Here is a 26,019-nt window from a genome sequence, read left to right on the forward strand (position 1 = left end):
ATTAATCCCTGCTATCCAATATCACCCAAATGAGGATGGGTTCCCTATTGGGTCTGGTTCCTCTCAAGGTTTCTTCCTACTGCCATCTCAGTCCCCGTCACCCTCGGTTCGCTCCTCTGGGACAATCTGATAATTATAATTAATACATCTTTCCTCACACTTTTCAAACTCATTTGCATAATTTTTTTATTCTATATTGCTGCTTTTATGATAAAGACCATTGTTGGAAGCTCTATATAAAAAAAAAACTGAATTGAACTGAATATTTTATTAAACAGAGACAACACACACACACACACACACACACACACCACTATTTCTGATCAACATTCTGAAACCACTCTGAGATAAAGCCAGATTAAAACACGCAGAGAGGATGTGAAGTTACAGCCTCATGTTTCAAAGGAGTTTTATCTTTTTTCAAGAGCTAGAGGTACAGATATAAAAATAAACAGGTAGCTGCGTGCACAGTTTTCACATCACAAAGACAGCAAACACACAGCATTCCTTTGCACCAGAGCTACTCCCAGGAAAAAGAGAAACGCTCCGTATCAGCAACTTGGGAGACCTAAATATATTCCTAATGCTCCTATGTTGCTTTCATTTTATTTATTTTTACTCTGAAATCGCAGCCGAGTTGAAGGTCTCTGTGCTGAAGGTGAATGATATGAAATGAAATTCTATAAGATTACGGTTATGGCCTCTAGTATGGAGATGAAAATGAGATTGGACTGAAATGGACTGGTAACGTATTGTGCATCGGTCTCGAGTGAAATCCCAGGATTCCACAGAAATGCAATCGCACAGATCTAGCGTCTCTAAAAGTGATCATAATGGAAATATTGTGTTAGTGGAAATGTGAGCTTTATGAAATCATTATCATATACGGAACAGTTATGCAACCTTTCTAAAAGCGATGGGGTTCAAAAAGCTTGCATAAGGCCTGAAAGCTGCTTTTAAAAAAAGAAATAGATAGAAGTAACTTAAAATTGACACAACAGCCAATTCCTGTGATTTTTCACAGTCCACTTCAACCAGGATAATAGGCACTTTAGCATCATTAGCTTGATTAGTGGGATAATCTGATTTGTATGCTCTTACTAATTAAAAGAAAATTCATATTTTACATAAACCGAAAAAAAAAAGAATTAGAATTAAAAAAACAGCTAGTTTGCCATGAATGCAGATAACTCTCATGAAGCTAGAAATTATGCTAGTTTGCAGATAAATTTGCACAAACTTAGGTTAGCAAACATTGCTAGCTACAAAGCAAACAGGTAGTGCAGCAGAGGCTAATTTAGCCATGCTAAGAACTCATCATATCCTGTTCATTTAATCAGGATAATAGACAGCTTAGTGATATTAGCATAATAAGTATTTGTAATTATGGTATTCTGATTTTTTATGATCTTACTAAAAACAAAATATAAAAGTCTATACTTAGCACATTATCTCCAATCTAACAAGGATAATAGCCAGTTTATTAAGATCAAAATAAGAGTTGCTTTTACTAATAATAAAAAACACAAATTTTATACACAAAATAGAAACAAATTATGGATACAAACAACATAAAAAAAACAACACATGGTTGTGGAAATACATTTTCTCCCAATTTAGTCTTTACTGGTTTCCTTCACAACTGCTAGAAAGTTTGCTGTAAGTATAGTTACTTCCATAATGTAAGCTAGTTTGCTGGTAAATATAGTTATTTTTACTTAATACATCGCCTAATGTTGGCTAGCTTGTAAGCGAACCTAGTTTACACAAACCTTAGACTTAGCCTTTAAGCTACTGTATGTAGTTCGCTCACAAGACATACAATACAATAGCATAATATTAGTTAAATGTAAAATGATGATTCAGGCTGGTCTAATAATAATATCTAGATGGTTAGTCAACTTGAGTAGCTACTAAAAATTGTATACAATATGTTAGCATAATATGAGCTAGCTAGTACCGAGTGTGAACTGGCAATATGCAGACTAGTACTTATTGTAATATTAAGATTTTTAACAAACTTGACTAACAACTAAAGACATACAGCTAGCACAAGAGAGGTACATTTAGCTATGCCAAATATTTAACTGGCAGCATTTAGCCAACATTAGCTAATGCAGTTTTATTATTACGTATGTATGTTAGTTTCCTGGTGAATATAGCTAATCATATTAAACACGTTGCCTAATGTTGGCTAGCTTGCAAGCGAACTTCGTTTACACACACACTTGGTTTATGAGTCTTAGGCTTAGGCTTGTTGAGCTAGCTTGCTAGCAAGATATACACAACAATAGCATAATATGAGCTAGCTAGCTTATACGTATTCTAATAATATTTTTTATGTGGTTAGCAAACTTGACCAGCTACTAAAGTCAAACAGGTAGCACAGGAGAGGTACTAAGCTGGCATTCATGTGTTAACATTCATTTTTAGCGCGAGTATGACCAGAATTATTTATATTGTTAACAAAAATGCTCATATATTGTTTTAACATTCAAGCTTTTTATCTTTAGACAACCCCACAGCAGCACTTCTTTTCCACATAAAGAAAAATCTGTATAATCTTGGGAATCATTGAAGGCATCAGTAGTAACTGAAGTGTTCTACAGGGTGTTTTGCAAGGTTACACACATCAGGTTATAGACAGCACTCATGGGGCAAAAAAAAAAATGCTCAAAACCCACCCAAAAGCAAATTATTAACTCTCCACTAATGAAAGCAATATTTTCTAAGCGTTAAAAGAGAACGGGCCTGTGTAAATATGAGGAGAGAAAGCCGAGCGTGAAAGAGAGCTGACAATCCGAGCTTAACGCATGAACGCTTCCTTATCGCAAGCTGTTCAGCGCCCACTTTCCCCAAAGCCGGCGTGGCAGAATGATTCGGCTGAGAAAACCCGCAAAGAGAAAGCGACTGCGTCAGCCATCGCGCCATCAGACGTCGTGTCAGAACGGGAGTCGTTTTGTCAGTAAAATAATGACTGCCTTTTGTAAGTTTCTTTTTTTCCTCATTTCACATTAGGATAAAGAAAAAAAAATAATAATCAATGGAGTGTGTCCTAAGCAAGATTTCATCGCCGCCAGCGTTATTAGAATGAGATTTACCGACTTAATAAATGGAACCAATAGAAAATCACCGCAAAGAAGCTTTTCTTCTTCTTAAATGTAGAAAAAAAACAATATGAAGCAGCAATCAACCTGGGCTCATCCAGTTTAAAAAAAAAATCATTATCAACTGTGTAAAAACTGCCACAGGAGTGGAGCCAGAGGTGCTAACAAGAAAACCCTCACAGGCTGAGAGGGGGAGAAGAGGAAAAAAAAAAAAAAAGCAAAGGAGCAGTACAAAAACAGTGATGCCAAAGTCAGCCATTATTTCACTTACATTAATAATAATGAGAAGAAGAAGAGCCATTTATTTATTTATGTATTTATTTATTCATTCATTCATTTTAATTGTACAGAATATTAAAGGTATCTAACACCGTCTTTCCCTTTCAGTGAATCAGCTTTACTATGAATTGTATTTGTGTCTTTTTTCAAACTGTAAAGCCATAAAAATGACGGCTTCCGAATGGTCTGTATCGCCATAGCAACCAAAATTGTGAATCGCTCAAAGATGTTTAATTCGATGTAATCCTATTTGCATTACTATTTTTAGTTTAATTTAATTCAGTATCATTAATGTTCACAATCTCATTTGTCTCAAGCAGCTACGTATAGTGTCTTACATGTTTTAAAGTATTAAAAACTACTAAACGTATCTAATTAAACACTAAACGTTGTATAACTTTTGTTGTCGATGTTTAAATGTCCTGTCTAGTACAAATTATATATATATATATATTTTTTTTTTATCCAGACAGTCTTTTGCTCCACATTGCGGTCCGGTAAGTGGCAGTACTGCACTAACTGCTCATAAACTCGAAAAAACAGAAGAAGCGATACTCTTGCAAAAAAACATGAGTATTTTGCAAGTATATCATAAAGGTATTTTAATTTTTTTTTTAAAGAATGTTTGTACTTTATCTAAATAACTTCCCAAATTGTGTTTCCATTCAGAATCTAAAACAAATCAACAAAACAAATCAATCACTAAAATGGTTGACTATGCTTTCAGTAATGAAACCATAACAGATAAGGATATATTATAATAAACAGAATGACCAGCTCACCTCTCATATCTTCTAGTCTGAGTCGTTCGTTTTTTTTAAATATATTGCACTGCATAGCGTCTATGGGAGTCTCGTGACAAAGGAACAAACGACTCGGAGTAGAAGAGAAAGAATCGCTCAATTCTGTTTCCTGTAAATAACCTACGATGATTTGCGCGTGCGCGCCCAATAGAAAATGAACAAATCACTCTCCGAGACTACTCGTTCTTCTGAGTCATGTTAATGATTCGTTCAAAAAGAACTAATCTTTTATGAACGGCCCATCAGTAGTGATGACTAAAACACATCGTGTCCTGCGATTATGGGGAACTAATCTGTTACAGGAGTTACTGTTGCACAAAACGGATCCAATTACACTACAAGAATTGTCCAACTTTGTTAACAGACATCATACTTCAGAAACTGTGCTCCTTTCCACTAATTTGTGGAACATTAAGGTCCAGTTTTACCTCTGACACTGGAGACTCCTTCCAAAGTTGTTAAATAAACGGCTTATGTTATGTTATGTAAAAAAATAAATAAATAACAGTTCAGCAGAATAACAAGAGAATAAAGCAAGCGCACTGACTGATACAGCACACATTTCAGTCCGATCGAGATCAAGAACTGAACCCGGCTTTGGGATAAACTAATATAACACACCTGCTGATTTAAAAGGATAGACAGCGGAGTTAAATATTGCGCGATCGTTCCCGCTTTGCCTGTAAAAGCAATAAAACAGAGCACAAGCGCTTTATATTCAAGGCGGTTAGTCGCAACGGTGACCCGACACACCCCAGTTCAATCACTTTTATTCATCCTGCAGGTCTCCGAAGCGGCCCTGTGTGACAATCACACGCACTTAACGGTGTATCTGTTGTACGATATCGTTAATGTCAGCGCAAAAGAAAAGCGCGGTTATAGAAGTGGCACTGATCTCTCGGGAGAGTCGGAAGTGCGAAAGCCCCTCACCAAAAATACGTTGATTAATCAACAGAGAAAAGGAGTGGTGTAAGGAAAGAGCAGCCACCACACACACACACACACACATATTGATATGAAGTGCTGAAGTGGGCTGTGCGAGCCAAAAGGCCAAAGATCATCAGAGCCTCTGAGAGCACGTCCTGACATTAATGGGGAAAGTGGGACAGTCGTGACTGGCCTATCGACAGTATGTAACACACCCACTCTCATCCTCTCCTCGTTGGAGATATGAAGAGCCGAGCTCGCTCTCTCTCTCCCTCTCTCTCTCTCCCTCTCTCTCGCTCTCCAGCTCCTGATAATGAAGTTTTAAAATGTCACATTGGCCTGCACGTGAATATTTATTCTCCAAATCTGGACGAGGACTTTGCTGCCCAACCCTGACGTGTAGCTCGGGTCTACGGAGCGTGATCGTGACGAGCGGGTGCAGCTGTGCTCCTTTCCACTAATTACGCAAATAATATTCAGGCGTGAGGTGATGAGAATGCTGGTCAGGTCCGAGGGGCTCTCTCATTATGGCCGGCACGCCTGCAGGAGAAAGACCTCTGTGCCCAAGAAAAACAAAGGATATTTGGAAGCTTGAGCTCCACTTGGCCTTTTGTCATGTATAACGACGCCTCAGGCGGTGACGGCGTAACTCGCTAAAGAGGACCTGCGCGGAATTCGACTCGTGGCCGAAGAGGAGCTGAACTCGTAGAAGCTAAATGAGGAATAAAACCCCCGTGCTGTGCTGTTGCATGAAAATAATCAATCATGTTCCTGTAAAAATCCTAACCTGATTGAATCCTTACAACAATACAACAATATCTATTAGATTTCACACAACACACCTTTTATCCAGCTAAAATTAAAATGTATCTTATTTTATAAATAGTTTCCGGCTCCAAAATACATTTCTGTTTCAAATTCAATTCCAGTCGTTCCCATTCGTCTTAGGACTCCACACTCCCGTCCACTTTATTAGGAACATCTGAACATCATCTTATTGATGCAGTTCTCTAATCAGCTGCTCACATGGCAGTAGAGGAACGCATAACATCCCGCAAATACAGGTCAAGAGCTTCAGTTAATGTTCACATTTATTCATCTCGGAACCTCTGGAGTCCAACTAGAGGCCGTTGAGGCTGACGGTGACCAGTGTGTCTAGTTCCATTTTTACAACCAACACTTTGTGGGAGGAAACCCAGAGGAACGGCAACAAGGACAAGGAGAACATGCAAACGCCATGCACACAAACTAGAGATGGGAATCGAACCAGGACCCTGAAGGTGCGAGGCCACAGTGATAACCACTAAGCCACTGTGCCGCCTAATGTTCACATAAAACATCAGAAGGAGGGGGGGGGGGACATGTTTGATTGATGGTAGCAGATGGGCTGGTCTGAGAATTTGAAAAAATTTTGATCTTTAGAATATGAATGTCAATGATTGATCGTTAACTGATTTATGCGTTAAAAACCTAATCTACCAATAAGGTTTGCTTCAAAGTCTTGGAAAATGCTTTTTACCGTTTATATGAATCGAGGAAGCAAGCGATCAGTGTGAGAGTTAAATAAATAACATTATAACATACATAACCTTACCGCTACACAACCTCTATACCTCTATACAGCCTTCGTTACTAGCCAGGCTTGCCAAGAACTTATTTAAAGATTCGGGTCTTTGTGATTCCTTTCGTGAACACCAGATTGAGTCTCTTGCTTACAATCCACTCCGCCTTCCGCAATTTTTATTTGCATTGGATGCCCTGAATGAGGATTCATGAGGATTAAATAAACTTAACTTCAATACATGGGTAATTAATTGTTTTATTATTATTATTATTATTATTATTATATTATAATATAATGTCTTCGTGCATCAGTTAAGAAAAATGTGTAAAAAGTTGGAACGTTGGTGAAAAAAACAAAACAGAGAACCTTGACTGAGCTGAGGGTGAAGCACACTGTTAACCTGATCTGACAGGAAGTCTAAAGTAACTCGAATAATAACTCTTTACAACCATGGTGAGCAGAAAAGCATCTCAGAACAAACATCATCAACACCTCAGGGTTTCAGGGTCCCCTGCGGTCAGCCAGGAACAGAATCAAGACCCGGATCACACTTTTGGGCATTTGGCAGACGCTCTTATCCAAAGCGACTTACATTTTTATCTCATTACACATCTGAGCAGTTGAGGGTTAAGGGCCTTGCTCAAGGACCCAACAGCGGCAACTTGGTGGTTGTGGGGTTTGAACCTGGGATCTTCCGAACCGCAGTTCAATGCCTTAACCACTGAGCTACCCCCAGAATTTGGCCCCTAGAATTTTTTCATTCTGATGTGTGATGTGAGCGTTACCGAAACTCTTGAACCTGTACCTGCATGACATTAAGCACTGCACTGCACTTATTCACACCATCCTATTAAAGTGGACACGAAGTGTATGCCTGTTACACTGTCTATGATATTGGAAAGCTGTTCCAGAGATGCAGACGTGTTGAAAACACTACAGGCTAATCATTATTCTCTTGTTTTCACAGTTCATCCGACTAAATTGGCCATACCTAAATATCCTCCTCCAGGGCATGAGTGAAGAAATGAAATGTCAGTGTGTGTGTGTGTGTGTGTGTGTGTGTGAGAGTGATATAGAGTACGGTCGCAGCCATCCTGCTAACGCGAAGCATCTAATGACGTTGATGAAAAAGTAAAATGGTCGCTGTGTTGTGTGTACTTTGAGCCACGCAGCATCGATTAACAGTCCGTCAGTCGCGTCCTGAACCTCAGCGAAGTCTCTCTGCTACGTAGCTCGTGCTAATGAGCGAGAGAGCCAGCGTTCCCTTTCAGCCCATGAGAACCTGAAGGGATCCCTGCTCATGAATTCATATTCGCTGCTCTCATTTAGATTCCAGCACTGAAGGTTTTTGTGGTTAATGTTGCCCTTTAAGATTGAGTTAGTCCTTTAGGAGGTATTTCTCTTACATTTCAAATTGTATTGTATTGTTTGTTCAGATGTTTTAGGCACAAAGGGCTACGGTATCAAAATCGTGGCTACAGGATAGAAGCAAAGCACTAAGGCAGATGGTGAAACCTACAGGTATGGAAAAGCAGACGATTTGGTGTGAGTAAGTAAAATTACAAATAAAGAGCTCTACGGTGCACTACGGGGGTCTAGAGCTCCCTCTGACTGGACGGACAATAACCTACAACCTGCTACAGATTCAATACATGCATACACATATATACATTATATATGAAATGCTTTTACTTAAAGGGGACATTCAGACATGTCTCCAAAAAAATCCTGTTTTTTTTTTCTTTCTTGCTTTCTATGTTTTTTTTCTGTCCAAGCCAGTTAGCGTTCCCTCTATTGTGACCTCATATACAGTAAGACCCTCCCCCTCCCCCTCCCCCAGCTTGTCATCAGCTTTGCAGTTCCCTGGAGGGGGGCGTGGCTCAGCAGGAGCTCATATGAGACAGAAATGGTGCATTTGGAGAAAGAGTGAAATAAAGGAAATTTAAGATATAAACAAAAGAGCAGTATCTGAGGGGTATTTCAGCTGGGACATTAAGAGATAAAAAGCTCTGGGGAAGCTCTGAGATCAGTTAATGAACCTTTAATCCCATATATACAGAGTATAATCCATTTAAGGTTCAATTAGGGTAATTACAGAAGGCCTTAAATTGGGAAACTTACAAATCATAAAATGCTGTAGCTCCACCACAATTTTTTATTTTTTTTACTCTTTCAAACCCCATGACTATCCTCACGATTGTTACATTCGTAGCGACCCGTTGCAAAATTCATGAACGTGAGACCTGGCCTTATGTATGACGGTGAGACGCTTATTGAAGAACTGAAGCCTAAACCTCGGAGGACTGATAACCGAGGGCGTCGTCATCTTGCAAAAACTTCCTATAGTCCTGACCTCGCTCCATCAGACTTTCACCTGCTTGCTCTTTAAAAGCACAACTTAAAGGATGAAGATTCACTTCTGATGAAGAAGTGAAGACAGCGGTGCAGTCGTGGCTCGCAGCTCAGCCGTAAACATCTTTAATGAGGGAATGCCAAAGCTTGTTGATGGATAAACAAAGAGTATTGAACGCAAAGAGATTATGTCAAAAATTATGTATTTGTCTTTTCTAAAAGTTTATACAAATGCAGCATCGGTCACACTGTGACATTCTATTCAGAATCAATCAAACGTCCTGTTGTCCACAGCAACAACGCAGATCACAATATGATTTTGGTCTGTAAAATTACCCAAAGCCATACTTTTTAAACCCGGATTAATGCTCGATTGCTTGAGTCCTTTCGCATCGTTTTCGTCACAAGTCCATCTCGTCGTTGCAAGCCCAGAGCTGCGCTGACTGCTGTCAATCATGTGTTCGTGATTTCACGGAGAACGAAACCAATCAGACGCACTCACTTCACTCCATTACCTGCATTAATTCTGACATAAATGAATAGACTCGGCTGACGACCGGAATCTGTACAGACACTGCTCTGAGCGCTGTGTCTTAGATAAAAAGCCTCTCTTTGGTCACAGTGTGATCGTTTAAAATGCTAAAAACGGTGGACTAACGAGCAATTAATCAATCAATCCGTTGTTTAAGCACCGTCTCAGTGAGCTGGAAAATCACAACCCATCTCTGGTTGAACCAGACGTATTAATACAGATCGAGGGAGCCTCTGACTGAGGAACACGCCCATTAATATTTCTAATTCTAATCATTGGGGTAACTTATTTTATATTCGAGTTCATTTTTTTTTTTGATGACCTATCAGAGGTGAGAATAAGTAGGATGATGGGCCAGATCCTGTCTAATAAAGTGTCTCTTTTAACATACTACTTGTAGTGCTGGCTACAGGGTTGCCAGATTCAATAAACTGTTTATCAATTCATAAATCCCCCTGCTTACTTAAAAAAATGGGTTGCCAGATTTATTTGTTTCTTTCCTCTTTCTTCTCCCCCTCCTTTCATTCGTCCTCTGCCTTACTGGATTAAAGTCATGAAACAATGCTGTTACTAACTACATTTTAAATCTGTACAAATGTTACTGTTAAGAATGAAGGAAGCCAGGGTTGCCAGGTTGTATTTACATTACTCCAAATGTCCTAATGACTATAAAACACTCTGAATTAATTTTAAACTACATGATACGTGTGATGCATATCGATATATTTTTCCACAGCAAACGATTTATCAAAAATTAATATGCAAATGAAACTCTTTCTTAAAAACAAACCGAGCTTGCAGAAAACATCTGATTTAGGACACGCCCATCAAGCCATATTTTCATTTTTAAATTCAGTCCTTTTTGTTTAAGACTGCTTCATAAACATGCAGCAAAAAAATGAGGAAAAGGATGAGGATATGAAAGATCCTGTCGACACAAGTCTCATATAATATGATCACAGTGGGAGCTGCAGGGTTGCCAGGTTGAATCAAGTGGCTTCAAGACAACACCATCCTCCTTCTAAATGCATCATGGAATGGCATTAAAAAAATTTAGTATGATGACTGTTTTAATTCTACACAGATGGTTATAACATCATATCCTTACAAACACCTCAAATTAATTAAAACAAAATTATTTTATATGTATAATTCATAGGGTTGTATTTTTTTCTAAAAGAAGAAGAAGAGGAAATCAGCAGCAAATGCTTCTAATTTATGAACACGTCCATTAATATATTATAATAGTACCAATAGTATTTTTGGATGTGGGTTTGGGCAGATATAAGGATAGCTACAGGGTTGCCAGGTTGAATCGACCATTTTCAAATCTATGATTATATGATAAGGGACTTGGATCAGCAACAAACCCTTCTAATGTGTATAAACACATAATTGAATCTATAATAGTACCAATTGATTAGTCTTATTGTTCTCTTATTTCTGTGCACCAATGAGGATGTGGGTTTGGGCAAATCCAGGTCCCTTATCATATGATCATGGGGGACAGCTGCAGGGTTGCCAGATTGGAAACAACCTTTTTAAAATCTATGCCACCCCCTTTTTTTCTTGTATTTTTCTTTTTTTTCACCTACCTTCATTTACCTATTAAAAGTGACTATATCCTATCAATACTGTTGTATTTTATTTGCAACAATCAATATATGTGAAACAAAAAAAGCAGTTAAGGTTGCCAGAATAGAATTAAGATTATATATTGTATTTTCACCCCACCTTAATCTAAATGTTAAAAATATTAAAATATTAAATTATATCAAAACTGCAAAATACAGCAGTATTTTCCTTGCACCAATATATGTGAAACAAAAAAGCAGACAAGGTTGCCAGATTAGATTAGCATAAATTCCATTTGAATTCATTAGAATCATTATATTGTATAATTATTGTTGTATTCAATATACAGTACAGCACATGACAAAAAAAAACAGACAAGGTTGCCAGATAAAATCCGTTTAAATCCATTAAAAGCATTACATTATACCAGGTTTACTTGCAAAAAACAAATAAGGTTGCGAGAGTATCTTAAACCCCTTTCAATTCCTTAAATAAAATGATTAAATTATATCAACACTGTTGTATTCAACTTGCATCAGTCAATATATGTGAACCCCAAAAAACCGGACAAGGTTGCCAGATTATCTTGAATTAAATGTATTAAATAAAGTCATCAAATTATAGCATGTGCTGTCGCACTTTCTTGAACTGAGAAACCAATCCAATCTGGCAACCCGATTAATTCTTTTTCCCTCCAGTGGAACCTTCTCACACACTTTCAGATTTAATGCTGAATTTATGGGTTTGTGTTGCGTTTCAAAGCCTTGGCGTGATTTAAAAAAATAAAACAAACAGATTATAAAAGAGTGATGCTACTTTCTGCTTTGGGGGGAACAAATCAACAACAACAACAACAACAACAAAACAACAAGAAGGAGAAGAAGCACACAAAAGCTGTCCCCATTCATCCCTGATTCCTGTTACGCAATCCGTGTGTATGGTGAAGGCGCGAGAGGGGTGAAGTTAAGGAGTCGGAAACAGTGCAAATGATAAGAGTGAAGAAGGTGAAATTTGGGATAATGTTTTGGCACCCCTTGGAGAAGTGCGGAACGCGCGTAATGCTGAGAGTGTTACAGAGTGTCAGTGATCCCGTGCGTGTGTGTGTGTGTGTGTGTACCTGAGCAGCGCCGTGTCTCCTTGCCGGCTCACCACACTCTCACTCGAGGCATAGTCCACAGTTTGTCCCGCAGGCAGGCAGGAGGGCAGGAAGCAGCAGAGGCTGAGGATGATCGCGGTGAGCCACTGCCCGGAGACACACGCATCCTGCACCGCACTCATAATGTCCATCACCGCGGGCTGAGTGCTCACCACTGACTGCACCGCGAGCGCACACACACACTCACACACACACACCAACAACACCAACAACACTGCTTTAAAAGATCAATTAATCCTGGTTTTTCTTTTTCTTTTTTTTTTTTTCTTTCTTTCCGAAGAGATCACCGTGACGCTCTGCTCCGCTCCGGGCTCCTTGTTCTCCACCAGCTTTGTTTTGGATGCAGTGTGTGTGTGTGTGTGTGTGTGCGTGCGTGCGCGCGCGCGCCCGTCCCCGTGCGCCGCCTCTTGCTCCATCTAGCGTCGGCGCGGCGCGAGCTCCTCCTAGCCCGTTGCCAGGCGCCCGTTTCCCTGGCAACGTGTTCCCTGAAGCTCTTGACCTTTAACCCGGTTAACTAGCTGACCGTTAGAGCACTTCCGGTTTTTTGAAGTCACAATTTGTATTGTATAGTTTTTTCCCGTTGTATTGGAATGATTTCCAAAGTTAAATAATGTTAAAACTATCACTAAGCTAATAATTAGCACTGTTTATCACATATACGTATACTTATATTAATGAATGTTGTCGTTGCTATGATGTTATATATCCTTGATATTATCTATGTAAATAAAAGAAAGGTTTTGTCTGTACATTAGTCGGAACTCGCTCAGTGATATCTTTACTTTTTTTTTACGTTCATACCCCGGAGGACCAGAAACCCGTATCAGAAAAATGTCTGTCTGTATGTCCATATGTCCGTCTGTCTGTATTTCCGTCTGTCTGTGTCCATATGACCAGGACGTTTCTTTTTAAAGTAACTAATTACATTAAGTAATCAGTTACATTACAGCATTACTTTCTGATAAAAGTAAATAGTTCGAGTACTTTTCCATTGCATAAAATAAAAACTCCTTTGTGATTCCTCATGCATGTTGTTTTAGTCACGACCTTTATAATTATTCTACCAACATCACTCAGTGAAGTTTGGCCCATAATCTGTTAACTACTAATACCCCTATCTCACCTACTAATACCCCCATCTTACCTACGTGGTTTTGCGCGGTGGCTGTAAGTACGGTTCATCATGATCCACCATGAGTTTTGACGCCGTGATTAGGTTTTGCCGTGCATGATGCCTAACACCACGAGTCAAACTGTATAGGTGAGATAGGGGTATAACAGCAGGAATAACAGAGGGGGCAGGTTATCGGGGGCGGGGCTTGTAGGACAAGTTTCACACACACACACTAACGGAATCATTGCTGTCTGGCTCACAGATTACATAAATTGTCTGAATAACGGTTTAGGTCCGCCATTTAAGTTCATCACTCGTTACATCAAAAAGTAATCCAAGTACTCTAACACGTTACACCCAACACTGCATATGACTGTATGTATGTCGATATGTCTGCATGTCTGTCTGTATGTCCATATGTCTTTCTGTATGTCTGTATGTCCATATGTCTGTATGTCCATATTTTTGTCTATATGTCTATATGCCTGTCTATATGTCTTTATGTCCATTTTTCTGTATGCATGGCCATATGTCTGTATGTCCATATGTCTCTATTTCTTTATTTACATATGTCGGCCTGCATGTCCATATGTCTGTTTGTCCACATAGATACTCGTAAGATGCTTAGAGTAAGATACTCAACCTTACAGAATGTGATTACTTTGTATTAATAAGTTAGACGATGTTGGACGAGAAGGCCTGGCTCACAATCTCCGTTCCAGTTCATCCCAAAGGTGCTCGATGGCATTGAATTCAGGGATCCGTGTTTGGGCCATTCGAGTTCTTACATACTGAAATTATCAAACCCTGTCTTTATAGTCCTTGCTTTGTGCACTGGGGCGGAGTCATGTTGGAATAGAAAAGGGCCTTCAACAAACTGTTGGAAGCAGAGCATTGTCCAAGATGTCTTGGTCTGCTGAGGCATTAAGATAGCCCTTAACTGGGATAAGGGACCTGATTGGAACACATGAATTCATTAATTAACAGGTTTAGACAAATACTTCTGTCCATATATTGTATATAGGTACTGTATATTAATAATGCTATAATGTTACATTATTTTTTATATTATTGATATATAATTTATTATATATCACACATGTTACACTTCACAATTGTTAATGCACCCTGGACTGCTGCGATTTCAAGCTCTGCCTATTGATGGATGGATGGATGGATGGATGGATCGTTCTTTATAAACATTACGCTCGTTGTTTCATTCTGAACTTTCCAGGTCTATAAGGAAACAGCTAAAAGACAAAGCGGAAGATTAGTAACCCGTCCTGATTTTTATTTAAACTGCAGTTACTGTTGATTAAATTAAATATACTGTAGTTTATCCGTGTTCATTTATTGTGTTATTGAGTTACACTGAAGCAATATCACACTCAAGGTCACACTGTTGTGATGAATATCAGCATGGCTTTGATGTGGACACAAGTTCTGAAGTGCTGACATCCAGTGCAACAGTGTGACCTCGAGTGTGATGTTGCTTTTATACAACAGTTCCATAAACACCATTTATTATAAACAGATTATGATTTGTTCATTTATTTTATTCATTATTTTTGCTCTGCCAACACATTTTCTTTCATGCCGGGGGGAACAAACTAACCATGACTAGCAAAGCTGGTGCTACAGGAGTGGTGAGACTCTGTGCCATGCCTACACAAAAGGACATCTTTTTATCTAAACCTGTCCAATGTATATTCTCATTTTGAAATTTGGGGTTTGGAGCCTCTGTCAAGTGCCTCTCTCCGTGTCTGCTCCCTGCTTCATTCTGATTTTCTTTATTCTGAAGAACAACAAACACACCTGGGAACAGCATTGGGCATGAACATGCTAAAAGGGTGCCGTTCATTGGGGACACTCTTTTTTTCTTTTTTGGTGAACAGTGAAATGAACGGATCAGTTTGCAAATATTGTTAACACGAAGAGTGATGAACATGAGCGGCAAAGACTTTATTCGTTCTATTTCTAATATTGTTAATAAAGACATGACACAGAACGATAGCAGCTTCCTGATGCCTGCAAATCATATACAGTATCGCATGAATCAATGTTTTGAAAGCAAGTAAGCAGAGAAAGAGAGAGTCTCAGACAGTTAGTGTAATTAACAGTGATGAAAGTACAGTAGTTTTAAATTCTTACCTGTATTATGTAGCTAAAAGGTGATGGACAATCCTGTAAATCTCATCATTTTCTCAATATATTTTCACTTATTCCACTCTGTTAACTTCTGGGTATCTGGGTTAAATCCCTAATAGCGTTGAAAGGGAAGTATGGGTGCTATGTTGTAGCCCTCGTCACACACACCAAGTGCCCTTGATGAAGGGTTGTACACAGAGATAGTGACTGGGTGTGAATGTGGGTTTAGTCAGGCAGCTGCTCTCTCCTCAGTACTGCAGACCGTACAGACCCACTCTCACCCACGCTGAGACACACAGTTAGTCTCATTAACCACTGGACAACACCTGGGACACGCCCACTCATACAGATAGTTAAATGTCACAGTGCTGTTACTGTCTATTATAACCAGAATGCTTCTAGTCCAACACACTAAAAAACGCTGGGTTGATGAAGTTAAATACAAGGTCTGTAATAATTTAGCTGACAATAGCTGCTATAGTTAGCCAAAGAACCCCACCTGTGTGTGAAGGAAATGGATAAGATGTCTGAGATCTCTGCTCTTGTGCTTTTGAAAAAGAAATGTTTTTTCTATGAACATTTAATAGGATGTTGTTTATTGCATATATATGTATGGTTTGCAAAACTTTTGCAAAAAAGTTTTTTTTGTAATAGACCCGTATATCAACGTAATTTAATTATTAAATAGACATGGGTAGTTAATTTTTTTTTTTTTTTTTAACAGATTCACTGTAAAACATGAAAATAATAATAACCTATTTGTGAGGTAGAATTAACTCAACACTCCAGTTAAAATGAACCAACATCTGGGTAGAACATTTAACCAATTTATGTGGTAGAATTAACCCAGCATTATAGTTAAATATGACCCAGCATGTAGTTAGTCCAATAGTTACCCAGCAGCTGGAATCAAAACAACCCAAACTGAACCCAAAATTTTTTAGGGTGAATCATTTTGCTCTGTTGGATCTAACTGTTGTATAATATAATATAATATAATATAATATAATATAATATAATATAATATAATATAATATAATATAATATAATATAATAGCACATGTTTCTCATGCTAAATGTTTTGCATAACATTATATTTTTATTTATTTAATGTTATTTTAACATTGATAGTTTGTTTTAACTCTATCAAAGTGAGTAATAAAGAAAAAAACTTAACATATATTCAGAGAGTAATACAATTTATTAGACTCTGAACATTAGTTTTTGTGTAAGTATGATTTATTATGTATAATGCACTCTATTATTAACTGTGGATGAACTTTACTCAAAGTCACTTCTGGACTCAAAAACAAAATGTTCAACCGGAAAGAAGTAACTCACTGAAGAAAACTGCTTTGTGCTGGTAATAACAAAAGTTGAAGTTTCAGTTCAACATACACACACACACACACACACACACACAGAACCCTTTATGTCCCCAGAACAGGAAGTTCATCTCATAGCAGCATACCAGTTTGTTGATGTCTAAACCTTTATGCATAAGAATTGACTTTAATTTGTTTCATTTAATTTGTTTAATCTGGTTTCAGAATATGATAATCAGTATAAATAAAATTAAGGTTTTATTACATTGTACATTGGTCAGAAATTGCTGTTTCAGTGATATCTTTAAGTTTTATACACTAGAGGAACAGAAACCAGTCTCAGAAAAATTTTTGTTAGTGTCTGTATATCTGTTTGTCTGTCTGTATGTTTGTCTGTCCAGCCAGATTTTGTCACGTAAAACTGTCTGAACAGACTTTACTGAATCTCCTGCAGTCCTTAGATCTCTGCCTGAAGTTTAATCTGCACCATCAGTGAATCTAAATGTAGATTAAAAGTGATGTTATGAACAGTTATATGTGGGATTTAATAATCTACTTTAAAATAATCTACTAATGCGGTACTGTCTCAATGTAAACAAACACCTGCACCAATAGATATTAATTAGAAAAGATAAAGTGAATATTTTTACTGGGATTAGTTCATATTTTTACTTTGGCTGAAATAACAGCGCTGAAGTGGTGTAAGTGAATTTTAACACGCTGGAGTGGTTTTAAGAAAAAACTTCATCTTTATCCGATCTCAACCTGAAACAATAATATCACTGATTACATTAAAGACGATCAGCTTTTCAGTTTTAACCTTTTAACTATTTCTTTAAACTCCCATCAACGACGCATATTTCTATTAGTTATTGGAATGTAACCTATAAGTAATGACTGTACCCTTACCTGATAATATTCTCCACCTAAGTTTTAAATTAGTGAGAATAGAAACATCTACAGTATAATCATGGAGCTCAGAGAACCACTGTACTGTAAATGAGTTATTTAAACTCTGTATGAAGCAAATTCTATTTAATTTAATTGCATGCCCAGTCTTATCAACTAGTAAGAATATAAATGCAATAATTACAGTATACATTATGTGCACGTGCATGCCCTCCGATGGATTCGCACCCTGTCAGGGCTACATTTCACCCCACCTCGTGACCCTTGATCGAAATATAACAACTTTGATAATTGGCTGATTTCAAGAATTTCAAAATTATTAAATAAGGCAGCAACAGATCTTTATCATTTCTGACATTTTGCCTAACGAGGATCCTAAATAGTTTCACATAAATAGTAATAATTCAAATTAGAAAAGGTCTGATGGAGATTTTACACTGGGAATGATTTTTATCTTTTTTTTTCTTTCATTAGTATTATTTATTTATTTATTTATTTGCCATCTTCATTCAAACTGAACTTTGGCAAAGTTTCCCAAAGCTGGTAGAAACTAGCACCTGCATTTCGTGCTCCAGCACATCTCAATATACAAATTGCCTAATTATCCTAGCGCCCGGCATTGGGAACTCAGCTCCAGCATTCATTATACTGATTATGGCCTGAAATTTCTGAATGGCAGTCATGCAGTTATCGTTCCTACGCCAATTGGTTTGTTTGGCCGATCTGACATACGGAGATAGGGTAAAGCGATGCACTAAAGTCATTCACACAGGTTAAACCAGAATCAACTAGAAGGTTTCTTTTTTTATTTATTCTTTATTTATTTATTTCTACATTGTAAAGGAATGCTGAAGGCGTCCAAAAAAATGCATCAATCTCCTTTGAACAGTTAATGGTGAGATGTTTTTGCTACTTCTGCTCTGTAAAGACTTCATAACGCCTCTAATCTGAGCTGCTGTTAATTGGTCATCTTTTAGGCTGATAACTCTAAATGAACTTCTGGTCTGTGGCAGAGGTAGGTTTTAGTCTCGCACTCCTGGGATGGCCTTCATGAGAGCCAGTTTCATTATGGTGCTTGACGGATTTTGCAAATGCACTTGACACAATACTGTTCTTGCAAGAACTATTACAGAAAGGCTGACCTCTGTGTCTTAAAATAACAACTAACTGTTGTTTTTCTTGTTGTTACGTAATTACCTAATTCCATATGTGTTATTTTATAGTTTTGAAATCCCCAGTATTGTTGTAGAATGTAGAAAATAAATCACTAAATAAAAACAAAGAAATTTGCAAGTGACCCCAAACTCTGGAACGGTAGTGTATTTACAGTACGTGTTATTTTAATTACAACATAAAAATACAAATATACCGTACATACGTAACTAAATCAAAAATATGATTCTTTATATTTACTTGTTCAGCTGAGATTTTTTTTACATTAAATAAATAAATAATATAATTGAATTTACAATTGTAGCAGAATACCAGAAGTTTGACTTTTCTCAGAATAAAAATCCTTATTTCAAAGATTTAACCACTGAATAAAAATGCCAGAAAAACAAAATAAAAGTTTATTGAATTTAATTAACTCACACTAAAAAACTAAAGAGTTTTAGTGGTGTGTTAAACTAGTCTACTAGCATACAAACTTTACCTCATAAATAGTAATAATAATAATAATAATAATAATAATAATAAGTCACCTAAAATTTTCCTCTGGGTATATAAACACACAAAACCCAGTTCACTGATTTTTTTTTTAACCATTCCTACTCCTGCCTAAAATTGAATTAATTCCGCTGTGCATTATGCTTCTTAGACTTTGATTTTTTTCCCCTGTGAATCAATTCTCTTCTCTAAACCAGTATTTTGCGATTAAACAAATAGTCAGATTTCTCAGAAAGTATCCAAATTTTTTCCTCAATTCATTACATAACTATACATATTAATTTAATTCAGTTCAATTCAATTTTATGTTTATGAATCAAAATGATAAGATTGTTCCTGATGATCAAGCCGTGGATGACAAGAAAAAACTTTCTGATATGTTAATAGGAAGAAACCTTGAAAGGAACCAGAATCAACAGGGAACCCATCCTCATCTGGGTGAAAACGGATATCAGGGACTCGAAGGGGAACAATATGACCAATAGTGTTAAAAGCTGCACTAAGGTCGAGTAACACAAGCATAGTTACACAACCCTGATCAGAGGCCAATAGGAGGTCAGTTACTACTTTATCGAGTGCTGTCTCTGTGCTGTGATGAGGCCTAAATCCTGACTGATACAGTTCATGTATGTTATTCCTATGTAGATATGAGCAAAGCTGCTCCGCTACTATCTGTTCCAGAATCTTAGAGATGAAGGGGAGGTTTGATATCGGCCTGTAATCGGACAGCTGACAGGGGTCGAGGTCAGGTTTCTTACAGGTTTATTACACCACCTGACTTGTCCCCATGCACTGTCTCAGCATCAGAGTGAACAGGATTTAATAAGATAGTCAGGTATATGATAAAAAAAAAAAAATCAATTCCTAAATTGGACTAGATTTCATGCAAAAAGCGATCACGTGTAAAACAGACGTCAATGATAAGTCAGCATTGAGGCTTAACAAGCAAAAGCAATTTTCTGCACCAGTGAGTTTTTTTTTTTTTTTTTGCACAGTAAGCAAACTCTAACACTAATTCCTACACAATTACAGAATCATATACAGTAGCCCGAGTCTCTGCAGTCTTGCTGATGACCTTGTAATGAACGCCGTAGGTGTTCCAGCATCCTGTCTGTCTCAATATGATCTATTTTATTGACCCAGTCCATCATCCTATTTCTCATTATCTCACTTTAGTCTTAGGATTCCGCTTGTTTTTACAGCTCTGGCAAAAATTAAAGGACTTTTTAAAGGAGTGTCTACCTGATGATAGTGCTATGGTAAAGATGTTTACATTTTTACCCATTAACACTAGTGTTTTTCTATGATATTGGTTGATCTATCTATCTATCTATCTATCTATCTATCTATCTATCTATCTATCTATCTATCTATCCATCCATCCATCCATCCATCCATCAGCCCTTATGACAAACCCAATCGGTTAAAAGATCATATCAATTATATATCTCAGACTAGAAATAAGTGGAAATTTTGTACACGCAACATAATACAGAATATATTCACTTCATTGGGTGCATCTGTTCACCTGCTCGTTAAAACAAATATCCAATCAGCTAATCACATGGTACAGTAACAATGCAATGCCTTTAGTCGATCTGCTGAAGTTCAAACCGAGAATATCTCAGAATAGGTATTAAAGGTGATTTAAGTAACTTTGAATGTGGCATGGCAACTGCTGATCTACTGAGATTTTCACACAAAAAGCATCTCTAGGGTTTACAGAGCATGGTCTGAGAAGAAGAAAATATCCGGCGAAAGTCAGTTATCTGGGCAAAAAAGCCTTGTTGATGCCAGAGATCAGAGGAGAATGGCGAGACTGGTTCGGGCAGATAGAAACGCAACAGTAACTCAAATAACATCTTGTTATAACATGAAGAGCATCTCTGAACTCACAACACACTGAACCTTGAAGCAGATGGACTACAGCAGCAGCAGACCACACCAGGTGCCGCTCCTGTCAGCTAACAACAGGAAACCGGGGCTACGATTCACATGGACGACACTATAACCCGGCAATAGGAGACTGGAAAAAAAAAACTTCACCTGGTTTGATGAGCTGTTGTGGCAAATTTTTATCGGATCTTACGAAAGATTAAACACATCCAAACAACTTTGAAATAGAGAAAAAGGAAAGAAGTTTACTGAAGCTCCAACTACAGGGTCCACGGAGTCCATAACGACCCTACTTTACATGGGTTTATATACCTGACAAGCACGACATCGTTCCGCCTTGTTTCTTTGTTTTATTTTTATTTAATATTTAATAGGTATATGTTAATATGATTGGCCATGTGGTGTGGTAACTCCCAATTCCATACGCTTTCCCCTCTTACCTCATCTTTTACTTATTATTTATTTATGTCTGGGTCGGCCTCCAAAAATGTAATTCTCCTTTTTCCTTTTTTTTTTTAGAGAGAAAAGAAATAATATATAATAATATAAAATATGATCAAATTAGTAAGTAATATTAGTACATTGTTAGTTTAGATATTATATTAGGTCATATTATTACTATTAAAGTTGTATGTTTGTCTCTGCCTCTTGCCGATGTATCCCTTTACTTCCCTAAATTGAGTGTCTCCACGACCTGTGTTTTTCTCTGATGCAACAGAAGAACAGAGTGCTTTGCTCTTTCACAAAGCCATTCTGGGGATTAGACTTTAAACCTATTTTAAATATGACATTGCCTAACTTAGAGTACTAAATCCCTAAAATATAAAGGTTGTTGTTAGTCTTTCGGCTGCTCCCGGCAAGGGGTCACCACAGCGGAATACCCACCGGATGCCCTTCCTGACACAACCCTCCCATTTTATCCGGGCTTGGGACCAGCACTGCATCCAGTGGCTGGGAATCGAACCCGGGCCTTCCGCATGGCAGGCGAAACACCTACCACTGAGCCACCAGTGCCCTAAAATATAACAGTGACAGTGAGGTCACTATAGGGCATTGGTGGCTCAGTGGTGATGGGGTTAGGGTTGTCGTGCCTGCCATGCGAAAGGTCTTTTGCGGAGTTTGATTCCCAGCCGCTAGATGCAGTGCCGGTCCCAAGCCCGGATAAAATGGGATAGTTGTGTCCGCAACGGCATCTCGCATTAAACCTGTGTGTTGTGCGACTGGTCACTATATTTATATGGCGTCCACTGTGACTAGATCTCAGTCCTTTAGGATGTGTTGGAACGGGAGATTAACATCATCGATGTGCAGCCGACAAATCCGGGTTGTACCAATTGTTCGTACATATACATTCTCATGTATGTACGACATATTATGGTGGAAATTTCTTCGGCACGCCTGAAGCAGTTTAGGGCCTTCCTCGGCAGCTCAGTTGTGCTTGGGGTTAAACCCCTGACTATTTGAGCAGTAATCCAGAACCTTTGCGCCACCTCAGCCCCTGTATCATTACACAGAGTGTGGTATCCATTGCTTTTCCCTAATAATAGCTCCCATATAAGGATAATATGTATTTTTTTACTTTTTTTTAATGAAGCACACTGTGTCCTGTTAAAGTAGAACCCGGAATGGATCTACAGTGCATGCAAACGGCCTCAGTGCTTATTTTTTTTTCTGGACATTTGCTCATTGATGAGTTCTCAGACCACTCGCTGTTCACTTCTTCTTTAAAACCCAGAACCCAGCTGTGTATCACTGGATTAATGATACAAACACGGCTTTAACAAAAAGAAAGAAGGAAAGCAATAAGGAAAGAAAGATGTGTCGCAGTGACACAAGACAATTAGCCTATCTGTTCTGAGGAGATATAGATCTGCAGCTACATCCAGCCCGCTAACTCTACAGCCATGAAGCCGACTGGGGCTGCTTTGTTGCAAATCAAGCGAACCACAGAGTGAACCAGTGAGGAACGTTACTGAGACGGTTTTCCTGGGGTGGTATGAGTAAGATTCGCTCGAGCCTATCGAGGTCATTTTTTGCCTCCATGTATGCGCTGAAAATTCTGAGTCATCGATCTGAGACTGCCTGAGACTACATCGATAAAGTGCATGTTATAGTGTTGTTTTTCAAATGTTTCAGGAATAATCAGCTTATAGAAGAAATGTGTGTTGTGGTGGGAGAGTAAAATAAAATCCATCAAAGCAATTACTTGCTATGTTTGCACTCTCTTATATGTTATGTCAAAAATCATTACGTATCATGTTTTCCCGCTTTGGTTATGAGCTTGAGTAGCTCTTCGGAGAACTTTCGTCTGGGTTCTGCTTCACATCATGAGATCCATCTCGACTCTACAGGATGAAGTGCTTCCTGAACATTAACAAATAATTAAAAATTTAAGTATGAATTAATCTGTGTCTGTTTTTTATGATCTTTAAAAAAAAATCATGATCATGTATATGCTACTTTCCTCATTCTGCCTTATCATGTTTTTTTGTCGGCTTCTGTATTATTTACATCGTTTCACTTGGGTTATTATGAGTTATTAGGTTATATTAGGTTATTATGAATGTTGTTCCTACAGTATGTTGTTCTTGGATAAATCATCATTCCTCTTTACTACCTAAGTTTCTGAAAATAGGCCAGGTTTTATTTTGAGTTTCTGAAAATCTAGAGTTTAAAATTTAAAAATTAATGTTCAGCAATGAATCTTTATGCCTACAGAACATCATTTCGTGCAGGGCTAGTTCAGTGGCTAAGGTGTTGGACTACAGTTCAGAAGGTCCCAGGTTCAAACCCTAGCACTAGTTGCCAATGTTGGACCCTTTAGCAAGTTCCTCAACTGCTCAGATGGAATATATATATATATATATAATAGATGATAAAAATGTAAGTTGCTCTGGATAAGAGTGAAGATGTAGACCTTTCTATACGCCATAACGGTTTCATAAAATCAGAGATTCTTAATAAAAAAGAAATCAGGATAGTTAGCGCCACCTCCGAACCCTGAGTCATGCCCTACCTGAGATATGAAGCAGCACATGAGGAATTAAGCGTTTCAGCCTCGTGATGCAATTTAGTCCATTTTTTCTCCTTTTTTCCCTCTTTTTTTTTAAGATAACAGTGACAAGTAAAGAAGCAATTTGCAGACAGCGAACGCGTCCTGGCTGATCGGCTACGTCCCGGGGAAATTTTCCTTGTGTAAAATTACATTTTTAGTTGAACTGCCACTTTAAAAGCCCCTTTTCCTTTCATTAAGTGAAGTTGCTCTTGCAGTGGGGATTTGAGTGTAATTGGTGAGGGATTGCAGGTCTCTGGGCAAAGACAAGCTGCAGCATGTGAGTCTGTTTGACTCTAATCTCTCCACCAAGATTTAAATCTGTCCAAAAGACTCAACCACACACACACACACACACACACACACACACACACACACACACACTCACACTCTGCATCATTCTTTGAAGCTAGATTAATTAACTCTTTGTTTTGTGTGTTTTTTTTTTCATAACTAGTTTCCTTCTTTTACTTAGTTTCTTAAACAATCATAAAACAGTCCCATTCTATACGGAGACATGATATTTAAACTATTCTGACCTTTTGAGTCCCTGTTTGAAAATTTACCCAAAGATCAATTGAGATTGTTTGTGTTTTATTTAAATAAATTTTACATGTTTTTTTTTTGTTGTTGTTAGGAAATTATATAAAATATTCATAGTTTGTAAACTGCAGCCCTATGATAACTTTTCTACTTGGTATACATAAAGCTCTATGCTAGGTTCGCATTCACATTTTATCACAAATTTTATTTGGACACAACCGTACATAGTGAAATGCTTAATGGTTTTGCATTTTACACAAAACTCTGGACTTCTTGTAATTCCCAGAATTTCAAAATCTACAAAAGGGGGCAGGGCATTTTCATATTTAGCTCCAAAACTTTGGAATAGCCTTCCAGACAGTGTTCGGGGCTCAGACACAGTTTCCCAGTTTAAAAGTAGACTCAAGACACATCTCTTTAATCTGGCATACGCGTAACTCATCCCATAACCTCATACTCCAGTACACCTATCCTGAATGGCAACTACGCTAATTCTCTCCATCTGTTCTCTATTTTTCTACCCATCCTGAGGCATCTGGAGATTGTACCAGCTTCAGTAGACAAAGGCCAACCCTGCGAGGATCCTGGACCAGCTCCAGCTGGATTCTGCTTTATGATGGCTGGAGCTACACATCCTGCTCCTGTGCTTCCAGTGACCCAGACCCCATCTGCCCTCTGCACCTACTGACCCCCTGTGCTGAACTGGACTTCATGTTAATCTACACAACTTCTGTTATATTGAACTTTCACCTGCACAACACACATGGTGTTATATCATCTCTATCACCCAGATGAGGATGGGTTCCCTGATTGAGTCTGGTTCCTCTCAAGGTTTCTTCCTATTGCCATCTCAGGGAGTTTTTCCTTGCCACTGTCGCCGTCACCCTTGGCTTGCTCATCAGAGACATTTCATTCATTCATCTCATTATTATCTAGACACATTTTTCTCACACATACACAATTTATTATTATTATTATTATTATTATTATTATTTATTTATTTATTTATTTATTTATTATTTTTGTAATGAATTTCACATTTCTTTTATGCGCCTTTAAGTACCTAAGA

At 37.9% G+C, this 26,019-nt stretch overlaps 1 protein-coding gene across 1 annotated transcript in view; it reads right to left on the bottom strand.

Annotated features, from left to right (window-relative positions):
• The window catches only part of negr1 (neuronal growth regulator 1), a 176,166-nt gene extending 163,480 nt beyond the window's left edge, over positions 1–12,686 (bottom strand). The window contains exon 1 of the mRNA XM_053499534.1: positions 12,257–12,686. Within this exon, the coding sequence (XP_053355509.1) occupies positions 12,257–12,426 (170 nt within the window). The 5' untranslated portion in view covers positions 12,427–12,686. The remainder of the gene's footprint in view (positions 1–12,256) is intronic.
• Positions 12,687–26,019: the final 13,333 nt, after the last annotated feature.

The sequence above is a fragment of the Clarias gariepinus genome, chromosome 6 (assembly GCF_024256425.1).
Source record: "Clarias gariepinus isolate MV-2021 ecotype Netherlands chromosome 6, CGAR_prim_01v2, whole genome shotgun sequence".
Classification (NCBI taxonomy): Eukaryota; Metazoa; Chordata; class Actinopteri; order Siluriformes; family Clariidae; genus Clarias; species Clarias gariepinus.